At 36.4% G+C, this 21088-nt stretch overlaps 1 protein-coding gene across 1 annotated transcript in view; it reads right to left on the minus strand.

Annotated features, from left to right (window-relative positions):
• Positions 1 to 8866, minus strand: part of LOC149248385 (uncharacterized) — a 149938-nt gene extending 141072 nt beyond the window's left edge. The window contains exon 1 of the mRNA XM_089458415.1: positions 8711 to 8866. Coding sequence (XP_089314541.1) covers positions 8711 to 8761 — 51 coding nt within the window. The 5' untranslated portion in view covers positions 8762 to 8866. The remainder of the gene's footprint in view (positions 1 to 8710) is intronic.
• Positions 8867 to 21088: the final 12222 nt, after the last annotated feature.

Raw genomic sequence — 21088 nt, forward strand, 5'->3', positions numbered from 1 at the left:
CACTGAAAAAAAGCAGAGGACAGAGGGACAGCACTCAGTGGATTAGTTGAGAAAGACAGAGGACAGCGCTGGCAGAGGCAGGTTATCTCAGGTCTGAGGGGAATAAGGCAGAGTCAGAGGTCAGGTAACGCAGAACTGACATATATATAGAGACCACAAAACAAGTGGCTCAAATTGGAGCAGGACCAGCAATCGCCCGCTCTGATACCATGTTAAACACACATTGGTAGTAAGAACAATATGAAAGATAAATCATGGAGTACATTTTTTATTAACAGGAGATATACATTTATAGTACATTATGTGACCGTTGGGTTTCACATCCCAAGGTCTCTTGGACTCCTTTTGTCCATTCGGCTTCCACACTAACCCATCGAGGATTAGGTGTCCAACAAAAACGTTGTGGAAAATAAACTGGAACTGAAAAAATAGAGCACACATGCACAATAAAAATGACACCGTTATTTTTGGATAAATGTCCCCGCAAAAACCTAATGTGGGAAAACTAGTGCATCAAATGAGGGTTTTATTATTATTATGCAGCAGCAAAAATTCTGAGTACAATCTGGATGCCAAACTACCTGTAATCAAGAGTCTTGTCTGTTGTTGCCTCTGGAAGTGATTCTCAAGCCCTCTGGAAAATAATCCTGGCCTCCAGTCCCTACGCAACCTCCTGTGGAATAACATGGCCTCTCTCAGTTGACTCTTCTGGCACTCGAAACCTCAATCGGAATCTCTACTATTGCTCCTTTGCCTCTACTACTCAATCTCTAGCTCGAATTCCTTCCCTGGTTGAATCTCTACTCTTTGGGAAATTCAATCTGCCTAGATCAGCGACTCACTCGATGTATCTATCTCCAACCCAATGTCTCGCTCTTATAATCTCTCGTTGGTGAACCAACGGCCATGATTAGATCTCCATCAACGACTAAGATCATTTCAAACTCAATCTATGTGAGTTTCTAAAGCATTCTCACATTTCTCAATTAATTCCCTTTAATTAATCGATTTCCCCAAGTTAGACTTAGGAATTTTTTTAATTATCGATCAATTAATTTAATTGAGTTGTCTCTGGGTGTTTTCTCCTGGAACCTTTTCTGGGTTTTGGAGATCTTTTGTTTCTTAGCCTCTCTAACCAAGGTCGAGACTAGAACACCTATCTAATGCTACAAAAACTTACACTTCGGCCATTGCATCTTTCCATACTTAATCTTTCACTGTTTCTTCAAAGTACATGGTTCAGCGTGAATAATGTTGCCCATGGCTACAACATATCCCCGGAACTTGCATGGTTTCTTTCTTTCTCTGAAGGTTCCTTTAGGGCCAACATGTCTTTCAGCATCTTGTAGAGTGTCACAAAGCCATAATGGTATTTTTCTAGCAGGAGGATCACATGGAGGAGGATCCAAGGGGTCCATGGGTTCATCACCAAGATCAGGCTCAGAGTCTGGATCTTCTTGAATTTCAAAGGCATCATCTTGTCTATCAACATTAGCAAGAGGGAAAGGAGTGTCTCTTGCCTTTCAAAGAGTTGCATCTTCATCAAATGCTACATCCCTGCTAAACTCTATAACTCTTTGACCAAGTATGTATATTTTGTAAACTTTAGAATTTTCACAATAACCAACAAACATACATTTCTTACTTAAAGCTTCTAGCTTGTTCTTCTTTTCCTTTGGCACATGAAGTAGACAGGGCAGCCAAAATCCTCAAGTGTCCAACCTCGAGCTTTTCACCAGTGAAGACTTCTTTAGGAGCATTGTTGTTTAAGGCTCAGTGTGGAGATCTATTTTGGATATAGACAATAGTGTTAGCAGCTTCTCCCCATAGAAACTTAGGCAGTTTTTTATCATGCAACATGGCTTTGACTGCTTCCATGATAGTTATGTTCTTTCTTTCAGCCACACCATTTTGTTCTGGGTTATATGGTACAATGGTCTCTTTCGTGATTCCAACTTCTTTACAAAAGTCAATGAAATCATTTGAAGTGAACTCTCCTCCATTGCCAAATCTGAAGATTTTGATCTGCTTTCCAATTTATTTTTCTACCATAGCTTTGACATCTTTGAACATGTTAAGTCCTTGACTTTTCTTTTTCAAAAAGAAAATTTGTGTCTTGCAAGAAAAATCATCCACAAAGATTATATAATACAAGTAGCCACCAAGAGAAGCTACAGGCATAGGTCCACATAAATCAGAATGTATAAGATGAAGTATCTGACTTGTTTCATTTTTGCTTTAAGGGAATGATCCCTTTACATGCTTTCCACTTGCATACCCTTGGCAAACCCCATCATGATCCACTCTAATCGCAAGCATTCTAGAAACATCTTTCTCACATGAGGCAATGCTTTATAGTGCAGATGAGTGAACCTTCGGTGCCAAAGTTCACATTGATGGTTGTTGTCATGAATCAACGCATGGATTGGTCTTCCATTGATTTTACAAAGACCTTCAAATCTTGATCCCAGAGTGAAGGCATCTCTCATGCTAGATCTCATTAACCAAGTGAGAACTTTTCCATTTACGAAAGCAACTTTCATTCATTTGTCTTCTAAGGCAGTTATAGATACAAGATTCTTTTTCAAACTAGGTACATACAAAACTTGTTGAAGAGATATAGTCTTACCTTCATCCAGATGAAAAGAAACAAAACCAGATCCCTTTATAGGATATGTAAAAAATTGCAATGGGACTTTGACTCAAACTAAATTTTACTTTGACTCTAGCATTTATAAATATGTTTTACAATGACAAATACAAGTACATCAAGTGACCAAATATACATTATGAAGACCGACCATAGTTACAATTTCAACACATTATGGTATGCAAAATAGTTTTTGTTGAATCCTTTCAAAGAAATTTGAGGTGTGTATCTCTTAAATTTAACATCTCTCTAAAGAGGAACTTGTTAGGGTTTGTAAGAAGATGCCCTTGCCATCTCACCCTCTTCAACAAGGCCATCCTCATTGAATTTGCCCTAAAAAACTCCATTGTCCATTTAGAACAATACACTAATATAGGCGGTGGTGATCAAACCCTGTATTTTTACTAAATTCTCTTTCTTCTCTCTTAATTTCTAAATGTTTAGGGTTAGGTTTAGGGTTTCCATGAAATATTGCTAAAAAAGTAATTCAAGTTGATGTGTTATCACCCTTTATGTAGGAATTGCATTAAATATGATGTATCACCACTAGCAGACACGCCAAGAGCACTTATCAATGGCTTACCTTTTACATTTGTCCAACCATCAGATACAATGGATACCCCATAATCATTCCAAGAATTTGTCAATTTACCCAAAGCATGTGTTATTTTGGCTTTTTCATGATCAAGTCCCACGATTCTAGCCTTGTCATACCCAAGGCTCTTGTATCCTTTAGGGGCATCATTGATGGCGCCAACCATTTCATGCCAATAAGGTGAGCGAACAACATTGAATGGTATCCCACGTGCATAGAGAAATCGGAAAACTTTTGCATCCACATCATCCCTACACCCTTGATCAAGAAATTCAATATGGTTCGACGCCATAAAGGGATGTTTGTTCTTGTGCCTCCATATCCACTACCATGGGTGGGATGCCGATGGAGTTCATAGTGTATGTGATTATGGGCTAGTGGATGTTCAAAGTCACCCTTTGATCTTTTAGATTTGTATTGGGCTTCCTCCTCTTCCCTTATGTATTTGGCTCTTTGTTGTTGTGACACACTTCCATAAGTTTTGATTCTTATTTGTTTATTTCCATCCCATGCCATTTTCCCATAGAGATGCTTTCTGGCATGGGTGTATGAACCTGTGTTAATGATTTTGCATTGGGGACATGTAAATTTAGTGGTTCCACCCCCTTTCCCTCCTGAAATCCTAGTAACATATTTCCACAAGGGGGTTTGGTCTACTTTGGTTTTTTTGCCCGCGTCATCTTCACTCTCATTATCCTCCTCCTCTTCTTCCTCTAGGTACTCCTCTCCAGGGTTCTCAAATCCACCACTGCCCACTTCTTCATCCTCGTCATCACTCCTTTTGCTCCCCAACACCATCATAACAAAAAAGGAACCAACATCAAGAGAATGCCAAGCCATATAGCCATGATGTTTGAAGTTTTGAACTTTGATGGAGTTAAGTTTCTTGCTTACAATTAAGGAATGGGAAAGAACTTAAAAAAATCACTCTGGGAGCAATCAAGAGTAGTCAAGGAGCGATCACTCCCCGATTGCTCCCATGTTCACTCTAGAAAAACCACGGAGTGTAAATTTTTTTTCAAGAGCAGATTCGGAGGGGGGCGCTCCCCCGCAGCCCTACACTAATCGCTAAGGCCCGAGAGGCCTTTCGTAGTTGTTGGTGTTGGGTCTCAAGCAACCACATCATTGGCGTCACTAAGAGATGTTAATAGCCCCCCAAGCTCACACCAATCTCGGGTCAAACACCATACTACTAATGGTTTGTCTCTTAATGCCACCAGTAGATAGCAACAAGAAGAAGAAAAAGATAATCCTCTAGCAAGACACTAGCCTAGGGGGCAACCAAAGAGTATGGGACTATATACGATAAGGGCTTCCTGTGTGTAAATATATAGACAATGTTGGTTGAGGTACCTTGAGAAATTGGAAAGTGGTCGAGACTCCAAAAAAGGGAGTGGAACTACCCTATAATCTTGTAATAGAAGGGGTAGCAAAAATGAAATGCCCCTCGATCTCAACATCTCAAAGATGGCACATCTAGCAAATCCTATCTAATCAATCAATCTAGTGATCTATATCCACTCAAAGCCTATGAGAAATCAATCTAAACTAGCATGAGGGGATGCAAAGAGCATGCATTCAATGATGAAGTGTGCACCAAGGTCAAACAACAAATCCACCCCTGAACTCCATGAAATGTTCAACATAAAAGGCCATCCTCAACCATAACCCACATGGTGGGCCTGTCCAAGTGATCTGTGTATGCTACATGTAAATGTTGCTTGAAGTGATCCTATTCAACTCTTACCAAATAAGTGGGGAGGTAGTCAAGTGCATCAAGTAAATAATTGAACAGGGTGTAGGCAATCTTTCAAGATACCCGTAAATGCCAAAGATCTAAAACCCCAACAAACCAACTACGAACCAACCTAGGGGAACTAGCCAAAGCAATGGACTCTAAAGATCCCAGAGGATCAAGATGAAGAGAGAAAAAACGTGTTTTATTGGAGAATGCATTCATCGCAAATAGGAAGTGTTGGCTTTACCTGTTGCTTAGTAGGTATTCTCTTTTGCCATAACGTTACTTGTTGCTCCATCATGCATGTACCATATTTCGAAGATTTTTGTTATCCTTGGAAATCAGTGCCATATTTAGATTTGTTTTTATCCAATTTCAAGGCAGTCATAGATTTAAATAGGTGCATGCTTCCCTGGATCTAGAATGAGGATATGCACGTTGCACATTCCTAAAAGGGGATTTCTACTTGAAGTTTCAACTCTCGGGCTCAAGTACAAGACATTATTATACTTGCAGGATGGGCAAGGTGTTCTAGAAGCCTAGGTATAGGGCGATTGCACCTGTGAGGGAGTTTATATTCAGTGTGAACACTAGTCATGTCTTAGTCTATAAAAGAGAGACAGGGTGGCTTGAAACTTCTCTAGACAGATCACATAATTGAGAATTTTGAGCTTTTGCAATTGAAATTCCTCCTTTTCAGAGTTATAGAAAAGTGATGCAATTGAGTGCTGTAAATTGAAGCCTGCTGTTTGTGTTTTACAGATTTATATCTTTGCATATCTAGCATCCTTTATCTGATGTTTTAATTAATTAAATCAGTTTCCAGATTCCTAGATTGGTGTTTAGTATTTAGGAGTGCGGATCTGCTTACCGTGTCTTGAAAATCGACAGCAGTCCCATCCATTCCACCTCCTTAGGATAACCTTCTAAATCAATTCTTTTTGTTTTTTACTGCTAATGGTACATGTGTGCACTTACAGCTTGATTGCTCAACCAAGTCTTATATCTTTGAACTCTGGTTGTATAATAAAAAATGTGGTAATAGAACTTATTTCATATATATAATTAGATAAAATTAGGCTATTTTTAAAAAACAACCCAACCAACCTTGATTCCACATTGCACCATTTCTATATTTATTGCAGCTACAGTCTTCTCCATGACCACAATCTCTGATGTTATATTGCTGGAGGGGCTGGAAATGCCAGTTAATTATTTGCTTATGCCAATGCAGTTTTCATGAAACCTTAATATGTAATAAGTATTCCTTATCTGTGATGATAGTGCAACACCAATTTTAGATTCTACATGCTCAGCCAATAATAATATTTATATTTTCCCCCAATTAGATGGTCCTGCATTAGGCACCTTACATTCTTAAACCCACAATTAAAATATCTCCCACTGATGATATATTGTTATATTGCTAATTAGGAATATGCCAAAAGGGAAGGGAACAATATTGTTCATCAGCACCAACACACAATCTATTAACAAAATAACCATGAATAGTTGGTCATCAACAACTATCAAGTGAAAATACACATGAAGTGATGGTATGTTACCCTCAACAAACTGAACAATATCAGTTAATGTGTTGCCAACAGCCCTAAATTAGAAAAGAACTAGATCAAGCCTCCAATCTTAACATAGTGTATAGTGAAGTCTAACAGAAAAGAAAAGCCAGACATTGACAATGGTATCTGTGATTTACTATAGGCGGTTTATGAGTTAGCAATATTAGTGGGTCCCTGGTGGTAGTCTCCATTGTACGGCTCTTGTGTGAAATCTCCTTCCCTTATGCATCTTGTGCATGATGATGCATGTGTGTGCAGGGTTGCTTAATCTTCTTAGATTAAAAGAAAAGCCAGACATTGAAAATGGTATCTGTGATTTACTATAGGCGGTTTATGAGTTAGCACTATTAGTGGGTCCCTGGTGGTAGTCTCCATTGAACGGCTCTTGTGTGAAATCTCCTTCCCTTATACACAGAAGAAATTAAAAAAACCCAGATGCAAGCTATGTCATGAGCTCTACCCATACAGAAGCAGTCAAACGTAAAGCAGAGACATCTCAAATTTCTCCAAAATTGTCCCTCGTGGACCAGAAGAAATTGAAACTACCGGATACAATTTTCCACTAGGTTATAATAAACTTGAATAGGAGACCCATTTCTCATTCTGTTATTGTTCTTGCTCCAATTCTAAATCCCATATTGACGCTACATTAATACAATATGTATAGCATACACTGGAAATGGAGGTGGGTTCATGTTTCTTATCCCCCAAAATCCTCTAGGCCGGTTGCTCGTTTCACATTCCAGTTCCCATTTCCAGTTCTAGGATCCAAGATAGTAGTCCAAGAATGTCAACAATGCAACCCAAACAAACACACCAAACTGTTAGAGACTTGATGCAGCTACCAAGTTTTTAGACAGAGATGCCTACAACAGAAAGATGATACTATAAATCTAAAGCTGAGACGGTATTTGGAAACAAATCCAGTAAAAAAAAATACACCGGGAGACGTAATGCATATACTTATCCACTTTTGGTGCAAGAAAGCCTCTTCAAGAGGACCTAAAAACACCCAGAAAACAACTGAAACCCATTTGTCATTTCTACGATTTATACCATTTCTATTGACTTCGTCAGAAGGGATTTAAAGGCGGGGATTCCAATCAAGTATTACATCTGCAAATTATATGGGCTCACTCAATGAAACAGAAAAATGGCTGGAAGTTATAGAACGAACGCAAAGATTAATGGCCCGTCACATTATCCAGTCAACAAACTAAGCAAGCACAAACAATGAGAACATATGAAAGACGAATGTCGTAAATAAACAGAATGGTCTACTGGAGACTTGGTTAGATAATTAAACAGGGGTGTTCCAAACAACTGCAGCGAGACTTTTCAATCCTAGTGTTGTAAGCCGGTTACATTGCATTGTAATATCCTCATATTGGGTAAAGGCAAGTTTCTGGCACACTGAGAATGTTTACAGGCTACTGCGCTCTAGGAACAGAGTTCAAACCCCAACCCCAAAACCAAGTCCCAATGGTCAACTGGAGACTTGGTTAGATGGTTAAACAGGGGTGTTCCAAACAACTGCAGCGAGACTTTTCACTCCTAGTGTTGTAAGCCGGCTACATTGCATTGTAATATTCTCATATTGGGTGAGGACACGTTTCTGGCACACAGTACTAACAAGAAATATAGTGTCAAAGATAAATAAATACTAAAAATGTTTACAGGCTACTGGGCTCTAGGAACAGAGTTCAAACCCCAACCCCAAAACCAAATCCCAATCAGAAAACCATTCAAATCCAATAGAAGAATCTAAACCAAATGTACCATCTCGAGGCCTATTGAATGTTTGGTGTTTAGTGGATACAAATGAGTTTTCAATTAAAAAATCAAGCTCCCTAAAATCCCAAACCCTTCCTGCCCCAAAACCCTTCAGAAAAAACACAGGATTCTAGCTATATGTAAACAGTTCTGGGCAGAAAAATGCAGAGAATCTGCACTCATGAACAGCAATATGATGCATTCCTCTACTACACATTTCATATATGTTCACCTTTGCCGTTATGGCTACTCTAAGAAGAGCAAAACATACACATTGAATTTCTTTACACGCCCTTGTTTACATGGAATACAAATGACTTAGGCGTTTCTTTACACGCCCTTGTTTACATGAATACAAATGATTTAGGCGTTGTTACCAGAATAGTGCCACGGATCGCCATGTCTGCAGAAAGTGATGCGGCCGACATTGCTGCTTACCCTGTCCCGTAAATGGATAATGTGTTAAACAAAGTTCTTTCAGATTCGTTTGGCATTTGGATAGACTTAAATGGATTCACATTTTGGGAGAGATGCTAAACTTCATTAAGGGTTAAATGTATATTTTCATAAAAACAGCATATAATTTGGTGTAGAAAGTGGGTGTGGGGTGGTTCAACCACCAAAAACACGACTCCTTTTTAATTAAATGGGGTCAGGTCATTCTAGTACTGTATTTAAAGGTATAAAGTGTAAAATTTTAGAAGTAAATCTAGGAAAAGAAATGCGTTTTCAATATAATTTAGGAAGTGGAAAAATGTAACGATTTTGATGATAATAAATTATCAATCCATGAGGAATTAGGTAGATGAGAGAATTAATTATTTTAAAATGAGATATTATATATTATTGGTTGTTTCAATTTCTCTTAATATAGTTATATGAGAAGCTATCTATACTCTCTTTTACAATTGTGGAAATTTGTATTTAGAAATCATTGTAGTTTTTAAGTATAAGTTAATATACCTCAAGAATATATTATATTATATCAAAATGTTTTGTGTATTTTATATATAAAAGATTAATTTATAGGGTTAGTTTTTTAATAGTATTAATTAATTTATTTGAAGTAAGGAAGATCTAATTTATATATAATGACAAGGATATTTAATAGATTTTCTTAAATTTGTCTTATTTTTTCCATTTGTTGTCTATTCTAATTAACTCAATTAACCAATTGAATACTTAGACGATTACTCACGTGATTGTTTATTTGACTTTTTTACTCGACCATTAAGCATTGATTGAATATCTCTAGAAGATCTAAAGATGTGATGAACCTATGTAGCTTATTGTTCCAACACCTATGCATCATCACAATACTCTGGAGAATTGTGGGATGAAATTACTTATGCACACCCCCCCCCCACATAATTGTAGTTCTTGAAGCTTGACAATAGCCTGAAGTTTCAGAAACTTGGCTTCTAATAAAGGCTTCATAAAGATATCAACAACGTGATCAGTGGTTCTCACCTAGGTCGAATGTTTCCTCGTGTGCTTGGGGGAGGTCATCTTACATGTCAAAGCACACAAGGGTAAGGTAATGGAGGAAGAGGAACAAGAAAAGAGTAATCAATCTAAAACTAGCCCATTTGTTCTACAAGTTTGGTAATGATTTCACGAAAAGATCTACGTCATGTGCCATCGTGGAATGAATAGAGATATTTTTATTTCATGCTCTAGCTTTTTATAAAGATTTGGGGTTTATGGCAATAGTTTGGTTCCAAAATATAGAGATAATAGTGGTCTCCTACCCAATTGTGGTATGTGGTTTGTCTCTGAAATTGTTGGTCATTTTTCTCATCTTATTCCCTCTCATTTTTTGTCCAACTCTTTCCAAGACCCTTACTATAGCTTTTCTCTTATGAGTAGGGGATTCCATAGGTCTAAGATGGGATATTTCTAATTGTTGGGAGAATTCTCTATGGAATTTTGTCCCCATGTCTCAGAAGCCAAGACTACTCCCTATCCTTATGTTGAGCCCTGTATAAGCCCATGTTAACCTTAAAATCCCTCATTAAGCCCTCGATATTGAGTGATTACATTTCTATTATTATATTGTTATCTAGGCTAAAACCTTCTATGGGCCCATTTTATTATAATTGTACCCTTTGTCTCTTATGTGTATACTAAGGAGACCTAATCTTAGGATCATAAAAACCTATCATGTACATTGTAAAAGGAAATTTCCCCCTCGAAGTGGACTGTAATTATTGGTTTCTTATCATTTATAAGGTGTGAGGTTCAGGACATTTGGTATAATAGCATATGAACCTAGGCTTTTGTTGCTTCAAACAATCATATTGGCATTTTCACTGTAACTCTTTTTCCTTAGATGTTTTAGATGGAAAAATTTAGAGCATATTGAGGAGAAATCTTGGGGAACATCTAGTTAAAATTTCATATTTTGGTTTGCTATACTTTCTGAGATATATGTTGTGTAAGCCAAGCTTCATGATTGGTCTTGAAATTGTTTCAAATGAGTGATCTCAACATTTTCTCTATAATGGTTTTTCTAAGATGTTTTAGCTTGTGAAATTTTGAGCAGATTTAGAAGGCATCATAGGATATGTCCAGTAAAAAATTCATATTTTAGTTCACTCTAATTTCGAAGATATGCCCTATGGAATTTAGGGTTTATGAGTGGTCCTTGAATTGATTTCAAACAAGTGATCATGGCATTTTCGCTATAAATTTTTTAGAAGACACTTCTGAGTGCGAAATTTTCAAAGATCTAAGAGGACATAATGAAGTAGCTAAAGGTGAAAAAATCCAAGAATCAAATTTGAAGAGTTTGACAAGTGGCATGCCATACAAGTTTACTCTTAGGAAGAGACCAAAAATCAACAAGTTTTGGGAAAGTTGCCATAACTTTCACTTATCACAACAAATTCTGATCCAACCTAGAATTGTAGAGAAAACGTATAAGAGTATTACTTGTCAAAATTTCATATTCAAAAGGGCTCAAATATCAAAGATATATCAAGAAAAAAGTGAACCATTCAGATATTCTCCAAATTAAGGTCTAAAGGTACATAATTTTTTATTAGAAGATCCAATTTTTTTGTGACTCGATGTTGTAATAAAGAGTACTATTCTTATGCCTCCAAAGAAAGCCACTACACCAATTAAACCTCTTGAAGGCTCATTTAGGACTCACAAAGAAAGTGAAGGTTTAGAATTTAGGTTCTCCCATTTGGATAAGAAAGTTAATGAAATGGATGATAGTATGTTGAAAAGGGTGGATTTTCCAAGTTCTTAGGAAAACCTTAAAAGAGAAATAATGGATGAAAAGCAAAAGAAGATGACCAGAAATATGAAATAAATACAAAATGTCAATAAAGATATACAAAAATCCATCAGGGAAGGAATAAAATAATTACAAACCATTCAGTTAAAGGATCTCCCTAAAAGGGATAAGGGGATCCAAGGATATATTCAACACAAGGAGAAGCATGGCATTAAGACCTAATCAAATATGGGGAGTATTGTATTGCAATTGGAGAGCACGAATATTGAATCATAGAACCATAATCATGAATTTTCAATCTGAGATCCACATCAACGGGTCTTCAAGTCAACACCAAGGAACTACTACATTCTAAAGATAGATATGAGAAAGCTTGATGGTAATGATCATGTAACATGGATATTCTAGATGGAGCAATATGTTGATCTACACCAGGTGGCAACCATACAAGAGGTAATATTGCGTCTATGTTTATAGAACAAGATTAACATGTATGGTATCAATGGATTTGCTAAAGGAAAATATATATATATATATATATATATATAGATATAGATATAGATATATATTGAATCTTGGTCCATTTTTAAAGGAATCGATTGGCATATTATGGGGATATTAAGAGCAATACATTTCTATTCAATTGGTAAATCTTCCACAAAAAGGTCTAGTTAAAAAGCACATTTAATAATTCAAAAGTTAAGTCTCAGGGTAAAGAACATTTCATATGATAATTTGTTAGACCTCTTTATGAGAACTTTGAAAGAAAGCATCTAACATGAGGTGCATATCCTTGAACACAGATATTTGGAGCATGTTTCTAGTCTAGCAAGAAAAGTTGAAGTAAAATTATGGTTTCAATAAAATTGGTCACTAATATCTATAAAGAAATCCATGCTTCGGCTCATAAACCAATAGGTTTGGCACCTCAATAAATGGATGAAAGAAGAGAAAAGGGACTATGTTTCAACTACAACAACAATTACAGTAAGGTGCATAAATCCAACGAAAATAAATTATTCTTCATAGAATGTGAAGATGAAGAAGATAAAGAAGTGAATCTATCACAAGATCTAAAACTAGAAGAGACTATTCCAACAATATCTTGTCATGCATTGGCCAAAATAAATACTCCACAAACCCTCGAGATACAAGGATATATGAAAAAATAAAAAGGTAACAGTGATTGATTAAAATAGTACCTACAACTTCATCAATTACAGATTGGCAAAACTTCTTAATTGATTTGTATATCTAGCACAAAAAATTTAAGTAATGATTGTACATAGAGATACCATAAATTGTTCAAAGAAATGCCATAGTATTAAATTGAATATGGGAGAGTATTTGTTGGATAGTCCCATGATTGCAATTCAAATGGGTGGTATTGGTGTTGTATTAGGTGTCCAATGGTTATGATCATTAGGAATAGTTGCCCTTAATTTTTTTTCATAAGATTTTCCTCAAAAAGAAAGGAAATCGAGCTTATAGTATCTAAGGGAAATCATGTAAAGTGATAAGTTATGATAGCATGACAAAATTGCTAAAAAATGGATACCATGATGTAATAACACAATTATTTTCATTAGATATTCAAACATTAATCATATTCCAATGTATCTCCAAAATGTTATAAAAAATCATTCCAACGTATTTGAAGAGATGCCTAAGGGTCTTCTACCTGCTTGCGATCATGACCATACTATTCATGTAACTTGGATGCATACCACCCAATATTAGGCCTCACAGGTATCCATATGCATAGAAGAGTGAGATTTGTCATATTGTTTAAGAAACGTTAAAGCCTAGCATCATTGAACTTGGTTGAAGTGTTTTCCCTTCACTAGTGGTGATGGTTATAAAAAATGATGGTTCATGGTGTACGTGTCCAAATTATAGACATCTCAAAAAAATTTGACAATCAAAGATAAGTTTCCTACTCATATCATTGATGAATTATTAGATGAGTTGCACGTAGCGATATTCTTTACTAAGTTGGATCTTCATTCTAGATATCATCAAATCGGAATAAGGTAAGAAGACATTTCCAAAACAACCTTAAGAGCACATTAAGGTCACTGTGAGTTTTTAGTAATGCCATTTGGACTTATAAATGCATATTCAACATTTCAAAGCTTGATGAATTTTGTTTTCAAACCCTTCCTTATAAAAGTTATGTTAGTATATTTTGATGACATGTTATTCTACAACCAATCTTGGGAACAACATGTATAAGATGTTAACAAATGTCTTAACACTATTTGAAGAGCAACAAACATATGCAAAGTCTTCCAAGTGTGTCGTTGGGGTTCAAGTGGAATATTTGGGTCATATTGTATCCCATGGAGGTGTTAAAGTGGATCTTAATAAAATCAAAGCTATGAAAGAATGGTCAATCCCCAAGAATTTAAAGAAACTGAGAGGATTCTTAGGATTCACAGGATATTACCTCAAGTTCGTCAACAATTATGGTCAAATAGTAGCACCTCTAACAAAATTATTGAAGAAGGAAGCTTTTTTTGGACCAAATAAGCAACCAAAGATTTTGAAAAACTTAAAGAGCCTGTGTGTACAATCCCCATCCTTGCGACACGTGACTTCACAAAAACCTTCACTGTAGAGTGTGATGCCTCGGGCCATAGAATTGGTACAATTTTGATGCAAGAAGGAAGGTCCCCTTCCTTCAAGAGTAGTGAACTTAAAGGAAATGACTTACTCACACCCTTCCATGAGAAATAAATGTTGGCCATGCTACATGAAGTTAAAAAATGGTGTTCATACCTAATAGAAAGACACTTCAAAGTAAAAATAGATCACAATAGTCTGAAGCACTTCTTATAATAAAAATTATCTTTAAGGGAGCAACGAAAATGGGTTACAAAGATGTTGGGTTATATCTTTGAAATTATCTACAAAAAAAAAAAAAGAGAAAACAAAATATTGTTGCAAATACACTCTCAAGAAAAGAGGAAGACATAAAGGGTTTACTATGCAATATGTCCATTCCAAAATTTGATTGGGTGGAAGAAGCAAGGATAGAATGGAAACAATATGAGAAGGTACGCAAGATCATTCAACAACTACAAGAAGATCCCAATGTAGTAGAAAAAATTACGTGGAAGAATAATTTGTTGTGGTATCAGGATCGCCTATACTTATGTAAGAATTCTCAACTCAAACAAAGGTCCTTTTGGAATTACACACTTCTCCCACAAGAGAACATTCAATATTCTTGAAGGTTTATCGTATGATCAAGAATGATTTTTTGGGAAGGTCTTAAAGAACATGTGTAAAAGTTTGTGGTTGAATGTGTGGTATGCAAAAAAAATAAGGGAGAGACAATCAAGACCCAAAGGGATCCTAAAACCATTAGCCATACTAAGCCAACACTGGGAAGAATTTTCAATGGATTTACCCAAATCTAAAGGAAAGAGTGTCATTTGTTGAATTTTTTTATCTATGGCCGATCTTCATAATTTATATTCTTAGCCCTTAAAATTTATAAGTAGTTTGCAAGACATGTTCTTCATCTAATTTTCATTGATTAGCCTTTTAAATAATTATTATAAGACATGTTCTTCATGTCAAATTTAAAAGAGAAAATTTTGAATTTTGAATTTTGAATTTTGAATTTTGAATTTTTTGGCTCCAGACTAGTCAAATCAGCCCTCCCTCAAGTCAAGTCAACCCCAATGAAGAGACACGTTCAAACAAGCAGATCACTATATAAAGAGAATTTTACCTCCTCCTCAAGGCATCATTTGATCACACACAATACAAGACATTTCATAGGAATCCAAGCAAAGGAGAATAAAATTGAAGAAGGACAAGAAGGATGAATTCATCTCTAGCACCTCTCTCTCTCTCTCTCCTGACCTCGCACATGTGAATTTTTTAACAGTTTTTGGGCATATTTTGGGAGGCTGAAATTTGCCCTAGGTGGATTAGAGAGGGTTGAAGTTCGAAATGCATAAGTTTGACTTGACTAGAGGGTTGCTTCACTAGGTTTGATCGTAGTTTGTTGCTCAGTTTGACCTCATAGTTGACTAATTGCATTAGATGTATCTCTTGTTGAAATGAAAATTTTCTCTAAGAAAGAAGTTGGTGGGTTTACCAAGGGTAAATCTTGTGTTCTCCTTGTGCATTGTGGTCTCTATTGTCCTTGTGGCTTTATGGTTGAATTTATGAAGTGTAATTGCTTAATGATAAACTAGAACTGTTAAAAGAAGATCTACATTGTTAGAAGTAATTATAAGTATTTCATAAATTTTGTGCTTGTATCTATTGCACTTGAAAAATCAACATGGTATCAGAGCTTTGGTGGAGGAAAGGACATTGAGATCACACTTGAAGAGCTTTAGAGAAGAGGCTTGGAAGATCACTTTTGATCATTTGTCTACATCCATGGGTTCCTCTATGAAGTTAGAAAACAATCTTGAAAGAGGTTCAAATTTTAGGGCTTGGAAAACTAGGATTGAGCTTATTCTTGCAAAGAATGATCTCTTGGGTATTGTGAAAGACACGGTCATTGAACCTTCAGATGCTAAAGGAAAAAGGAAACATGAGAAGAATGGCATCACAAATATGAGAATCATTATAGACTCTATCAAAGATCATTTGGTTATTTATGTTGCAAGTCTTGAATATTCAAAGTAAATGTATAATGCTCTAATTGGATTATATACTATCAACAACATTGGTCAAGCAATGAGTTTGAAGAATGAGCTTCGTGATGTTGGAATGACAAGAACTGACACCATAGCCTCATATTACATGAGGATTTCTCAATTAAGAGATAAACTTCAAGCAATTAATGAAGTCATCTATGAAAAATAACTAGTGACTACAACACTTAATGGTCTACCATATTTATGGGACTCATTTGCATCATGTACATGTGCCAAAAAAGAAGCTCCAAAGTTTTATGAACTATGGATTGCTTGTACTCAAGAGGAATCTAGGCTCATGTCAAAAGGAAAGATTCAGAGGTCCAAAGAAGGTGACTCTCAATCATATGCAACACGTTTAAGAAGGTTGATGGAAGAAAGAAATTTGGATTCCAAAGAAGAAATGAAGATAGAAGATATGCTCTTCAAGGGAAGAATAATATGTCAAAGGTTCAATGTTATCATTGTCACAATTTTGGTCATTATAGAAGTGATTTTACTGAAAGATCAAATCATGAAAAGAGAAAGGGAAACGACATGCTACTACAAGAGACACTTATGAACCTCCAAAGAGACCCAGGAATGAATATTTAGGTACCAAATATTTCTTTTATTTTTTTATCTTATAGCTATTACATATAGCGATGATTTGTGGCTAGTAGATAGTGATGCGTCAAGTCACATGATGGGAGATCATGAAAATCTCACAGGTCTAATGGAAAAGAGATTATCTCAAAAGGTAGATCTTGGAGACAATAACCTTTATGCAATCAAAGGCATTAGGAAGACATCCATTGAGCTACAATAAGGTGAAACTGTTCATCTTAGCAACACACTATATGTACTAGGTTTGAAAAAGAATTTGGTTTCCATTTCACACTTGGAAGATAAGGGAGATAGAGTAGTATTTGTTGATGTCAAAGCTCTTGTATAAACTAAGGGATCTAGTAGAGATTATACTAGACTAATTGGAGTTCATGAAGGAAGGTTGTATAGACTTTTGAAATAACCTACTCAACCATTAGTACATAATGACATCAATCCATGTGAACTTTGGCATAGAAGATATTCACACCTTCATTATAAAGCTTTTCTTGCTTTAAAACATATGGTTTCAGGTGTTTCAGATTTTGCAGGCAGAACATGAAGAAGTTTGTAAAGGATGTGTGCTTGGGAGAAATGTCGAGAAGCCCTTTCCAAGCAGCAAAAGTAGGTCTAAAGAAATTTCAGATCTAGTTCATTATGATATATGTGGTGCAATGGACGTGAAATCCCTTGGACACTCTTTATACTATGTAACACTTATTATTGACTTCTCTCGCAAGACTTGGATATACTTCATGAAGACAAAGGTTGAAGTCTTTGAAAAGTTTTGGGAATTTATGGCTAAAGTGGAAAACTTGAAGGGAAAGAAAATCAATATCCTTAGATATGATAATGGAGGCAAATATACTTCCAAGGAGCTCATTGCATTTTTTCAAGAACCTAGTGTTGGAAATAATACTGAGAGGGGGGGGTGAATCAGTATTATCAGATCAATAAAACTTTTTCATTTCCATACTTAGATACATATACGCTACTTCATTCAAAGGAACCCGCGTGTATACGCAATTGTGTCTAAAGCAACTAGCGTATATCCAAAATACTTATGATTTAGTTAATCCATTAAATGTTGATCTTTAGTTAGTGCATCAGAGCTTCATTAACCATATGAACAGTAAGCAGGTGCAGTAAAAATAGAACAGATCATCACACGCAAGAAGCACACATGAACACCATGATATAAGGTGGAAACCCAATGTGGGTGAAAACCACCTGCTGCAATTCGTTTCTATCTTCCTTTATTAAGAAACTTCTTTTACAATGTACTAGTGCAGTCCTTTACCAGCACGCAGGCTACAACCTGCAGAAGGCTACAACCTTCTCTCGTTCTCCAGACTCTCCAGGAAGGGAGCTCCAACCCCCTTTGCTCTTGTACTAGCTAAGATACTAGTACGTAGGCGCCGGCCTACAATCTTCTCTCCTCCAGGTACCACGTTTCATAAATTTTCAGACTGGATACTCCTGAAGCACAACACATAGTCTGAAAGGCCACGTTTCATCCAATTTTCATACTAGACCCATAACTCTCATTGAAGCTCAAAACAATCACTACTAACATCATCAATCTCTGAATCACTGAAACACTGAAACCCTGTCAACAACACAGTCACCAGAACACAGAGCAGACACAGAACTCTGCAAAATCAATTAGACCCAACTGCAACTTCAACATCAAACTTCAAAATGTATACGCTACTACGATGAATCAAACCCGCGTACATACGCGCTTTTTCCAAGGTCAACCCGCGTACAGATCTCAAAATATTTTCTTATAACTTTGCAGCTGTATCAGACATCAGTCATACTTATAACATTTATAGAACATTACATGTGTCAGTATGTAGATCTAGAATAAGCATAATCATCCATATAAAGATAGTTCATTTCAAACCATTTGATCCCGATCTCTCCTTAGATCTTGTTCTCCATCAACCGGTGAGATCCCTCCTTAGCTCAGATCAAGCAATGTATCATCAACCCATAACCTACATACTGGATCTCATACTTCATCAGATATTCAAGACTTTTCGGATGCACTTGCCTAATGATCTTCTTCTCCTTTTATAGTCTTAGGCCTTGCTCAATACCACGGTCCAAAACCATAATAAATCAATACCAAGAGCCCAATACTTGGGATCAACACACTTGTCGAGATACCATGGTCCGAAACCATAGGTTCAAATACCGAGGACTAACTACCACGGACCAAAAGTAAGCTTTCTGACATGTACGCGCTTTTCCGTGCATGAAACTGCGTGTATACCCTACTTGGTATATAGCGAACCTGCGTATACGCGACTTGGTATATAGTGAACCTGCTTGTATACCCTACTTGGTATATAGCGAACCTGCGTATACGCGACTTGGTATATAGTGAACCTGCGTGTATACCCTACTTGGTATATAGTGAACCTGCGTATATATATTTTCTCTTCATACTTGTAGTCTGATCATCAATTCCTTGTTGCTATCCTTCTGCACTATGATTTGTCATCAGTGTGATTTGCCATCAAGGACAACACTTGTCTCATAATGCCAACACCTAGGAATATGAGGGGGTTAATAGTCCCTTATAATCCACAACCAAGTGGGATTGTTGAAAGAAATAATAGAACCATTAAAGAATATGTTAAGGAAATGATGAATGATCAAGACTTACCTATGTTTCTATGGAGTGAATTTTCAATAACAACTATTTATATTCAAAATAGAAGTCCTCATCAAATTTTGGAAGAAAGACTCCTGAAGAAGCGTTTACCAGACATAAACCTAAGGTTGGTCATTCGAGACCTGGTTGTCCAATTTATGTTCATGTACCCAAAAATAAGCAGAAGAAGCTAGATCCTTTAGGAAAGAAAGGAATATTCGATGGATATAGTCAATCATCAAAAGATTATAGCATCTATTTTCCAAGAGAAAGACAGGTTGAAGCTAACAGGGATGTGACCTTTGATGAGAATCTTGCCTACTATAAATCTAAAGAAGTTCCAATGGATTATGATGAGGATGAAAAACATGAAGCTCCCAAGGAAGAAGGTTCTGGTCCATCCAATTCTTCAAAACATCCTAGAGATCATAAAGAAGAGCCAGAAGGGCTTAGTGAACCATTGGATCCGACTGTTGTCCCCGAGATCAAGAAGAGGCCAACTTGGCTTAGATATACCTTACAAGAAACAAGAGGACATGCATCACCACATGGCCCCTTTAGGAAAAGCAAGAGACCAAATAAGTATTTTGGTTATGCATCATTAATGACTAATCTTATTTATTATGAACCTTCGAGCTACGAGGAAGCAACTAGCCAACAAGTTTGGAAGGATGTGATGCTAAAAGAATACCAGTCAATCATGAAGAATGATGTATGGGATATTTTGCCAAAACTTGAAGGGAAATTCGTTGTCACTTCCAAATGGGTATACAAGATCAAGCATGCAGTGGATGGCAGTATTGAAAAATACAAGGCGAGATTTATGGCTAGAGGGTTCTCCTAGAAAGAGGGAGAAGAGTATGATGAGATTTTTGCTCCAGTTTCTAGGTACACTACTGTTAGATCTATTATTTCTATTGCTTCTTCTATGGGTTGGAATTTACATCAAATTGATGTAAATATTGCTTTCCTCATTTATGTGATTGAGGAAGAAGAATACAGAGAACAACCTCAAGGTTTTGAGGTTCATGGAAGAGAGTCTCATATTTTCATATTGAAGAAAGTCTTGTATGGACTTAAGCATGCACCTAGAACTTGGTATTCTCGAATTTGCAGTTAGTTGACAAGACTTAGTTTCTCCAAAAGTGATGTTGATCCAAACCTATACATCAAGGTTGAGAAGAATGAACCTATGATTCTATTATTGTATGTTGATTATTTATTTATGACATGTGTAGAGCGTCTCATTATTCAAAGTAAGAGGGAGATATCTTCTAAATTCGAATTGAAGGATATTGGGTTGATGCATTGTTATTTGGGGCTAGAAGTATGGAAAAATCCTGGTGAAATATCCTTGGTCAAGGAAAATATATTATCAATATCTTCCCAAAGTTTGGAATGATGGACTGTACATTGATGGCGACTCCCATGGTGACAAATCTAAGAAAGTTAAGAGAATCTGAGTCAGATTTGGTAGATCCATCCATGTACTAGAAGTTGATTGGCTCACTGATGTATTTGGTTAATACTAGGCGAGACATTTGCTTTGCGCTGAATACTCTAGGCTAGTTCTAGGTGGGACCAAGACACG

Source organism: Pinus tabuliformis, chromosome 7 (assembly GCF_031772625.1).
Source record: "Pinus tabuliformis cultivar Carrire ecotype Pingquan chromosome 7, CPIR1, whole genome shotgun sequence".
Taxonomy (NCBI): Eukaryota; Viridiplantae; Streptophyta; class Pinopsida; order Pinales; family Pinaceae; genus Pinus; species Pinus tabuliformis.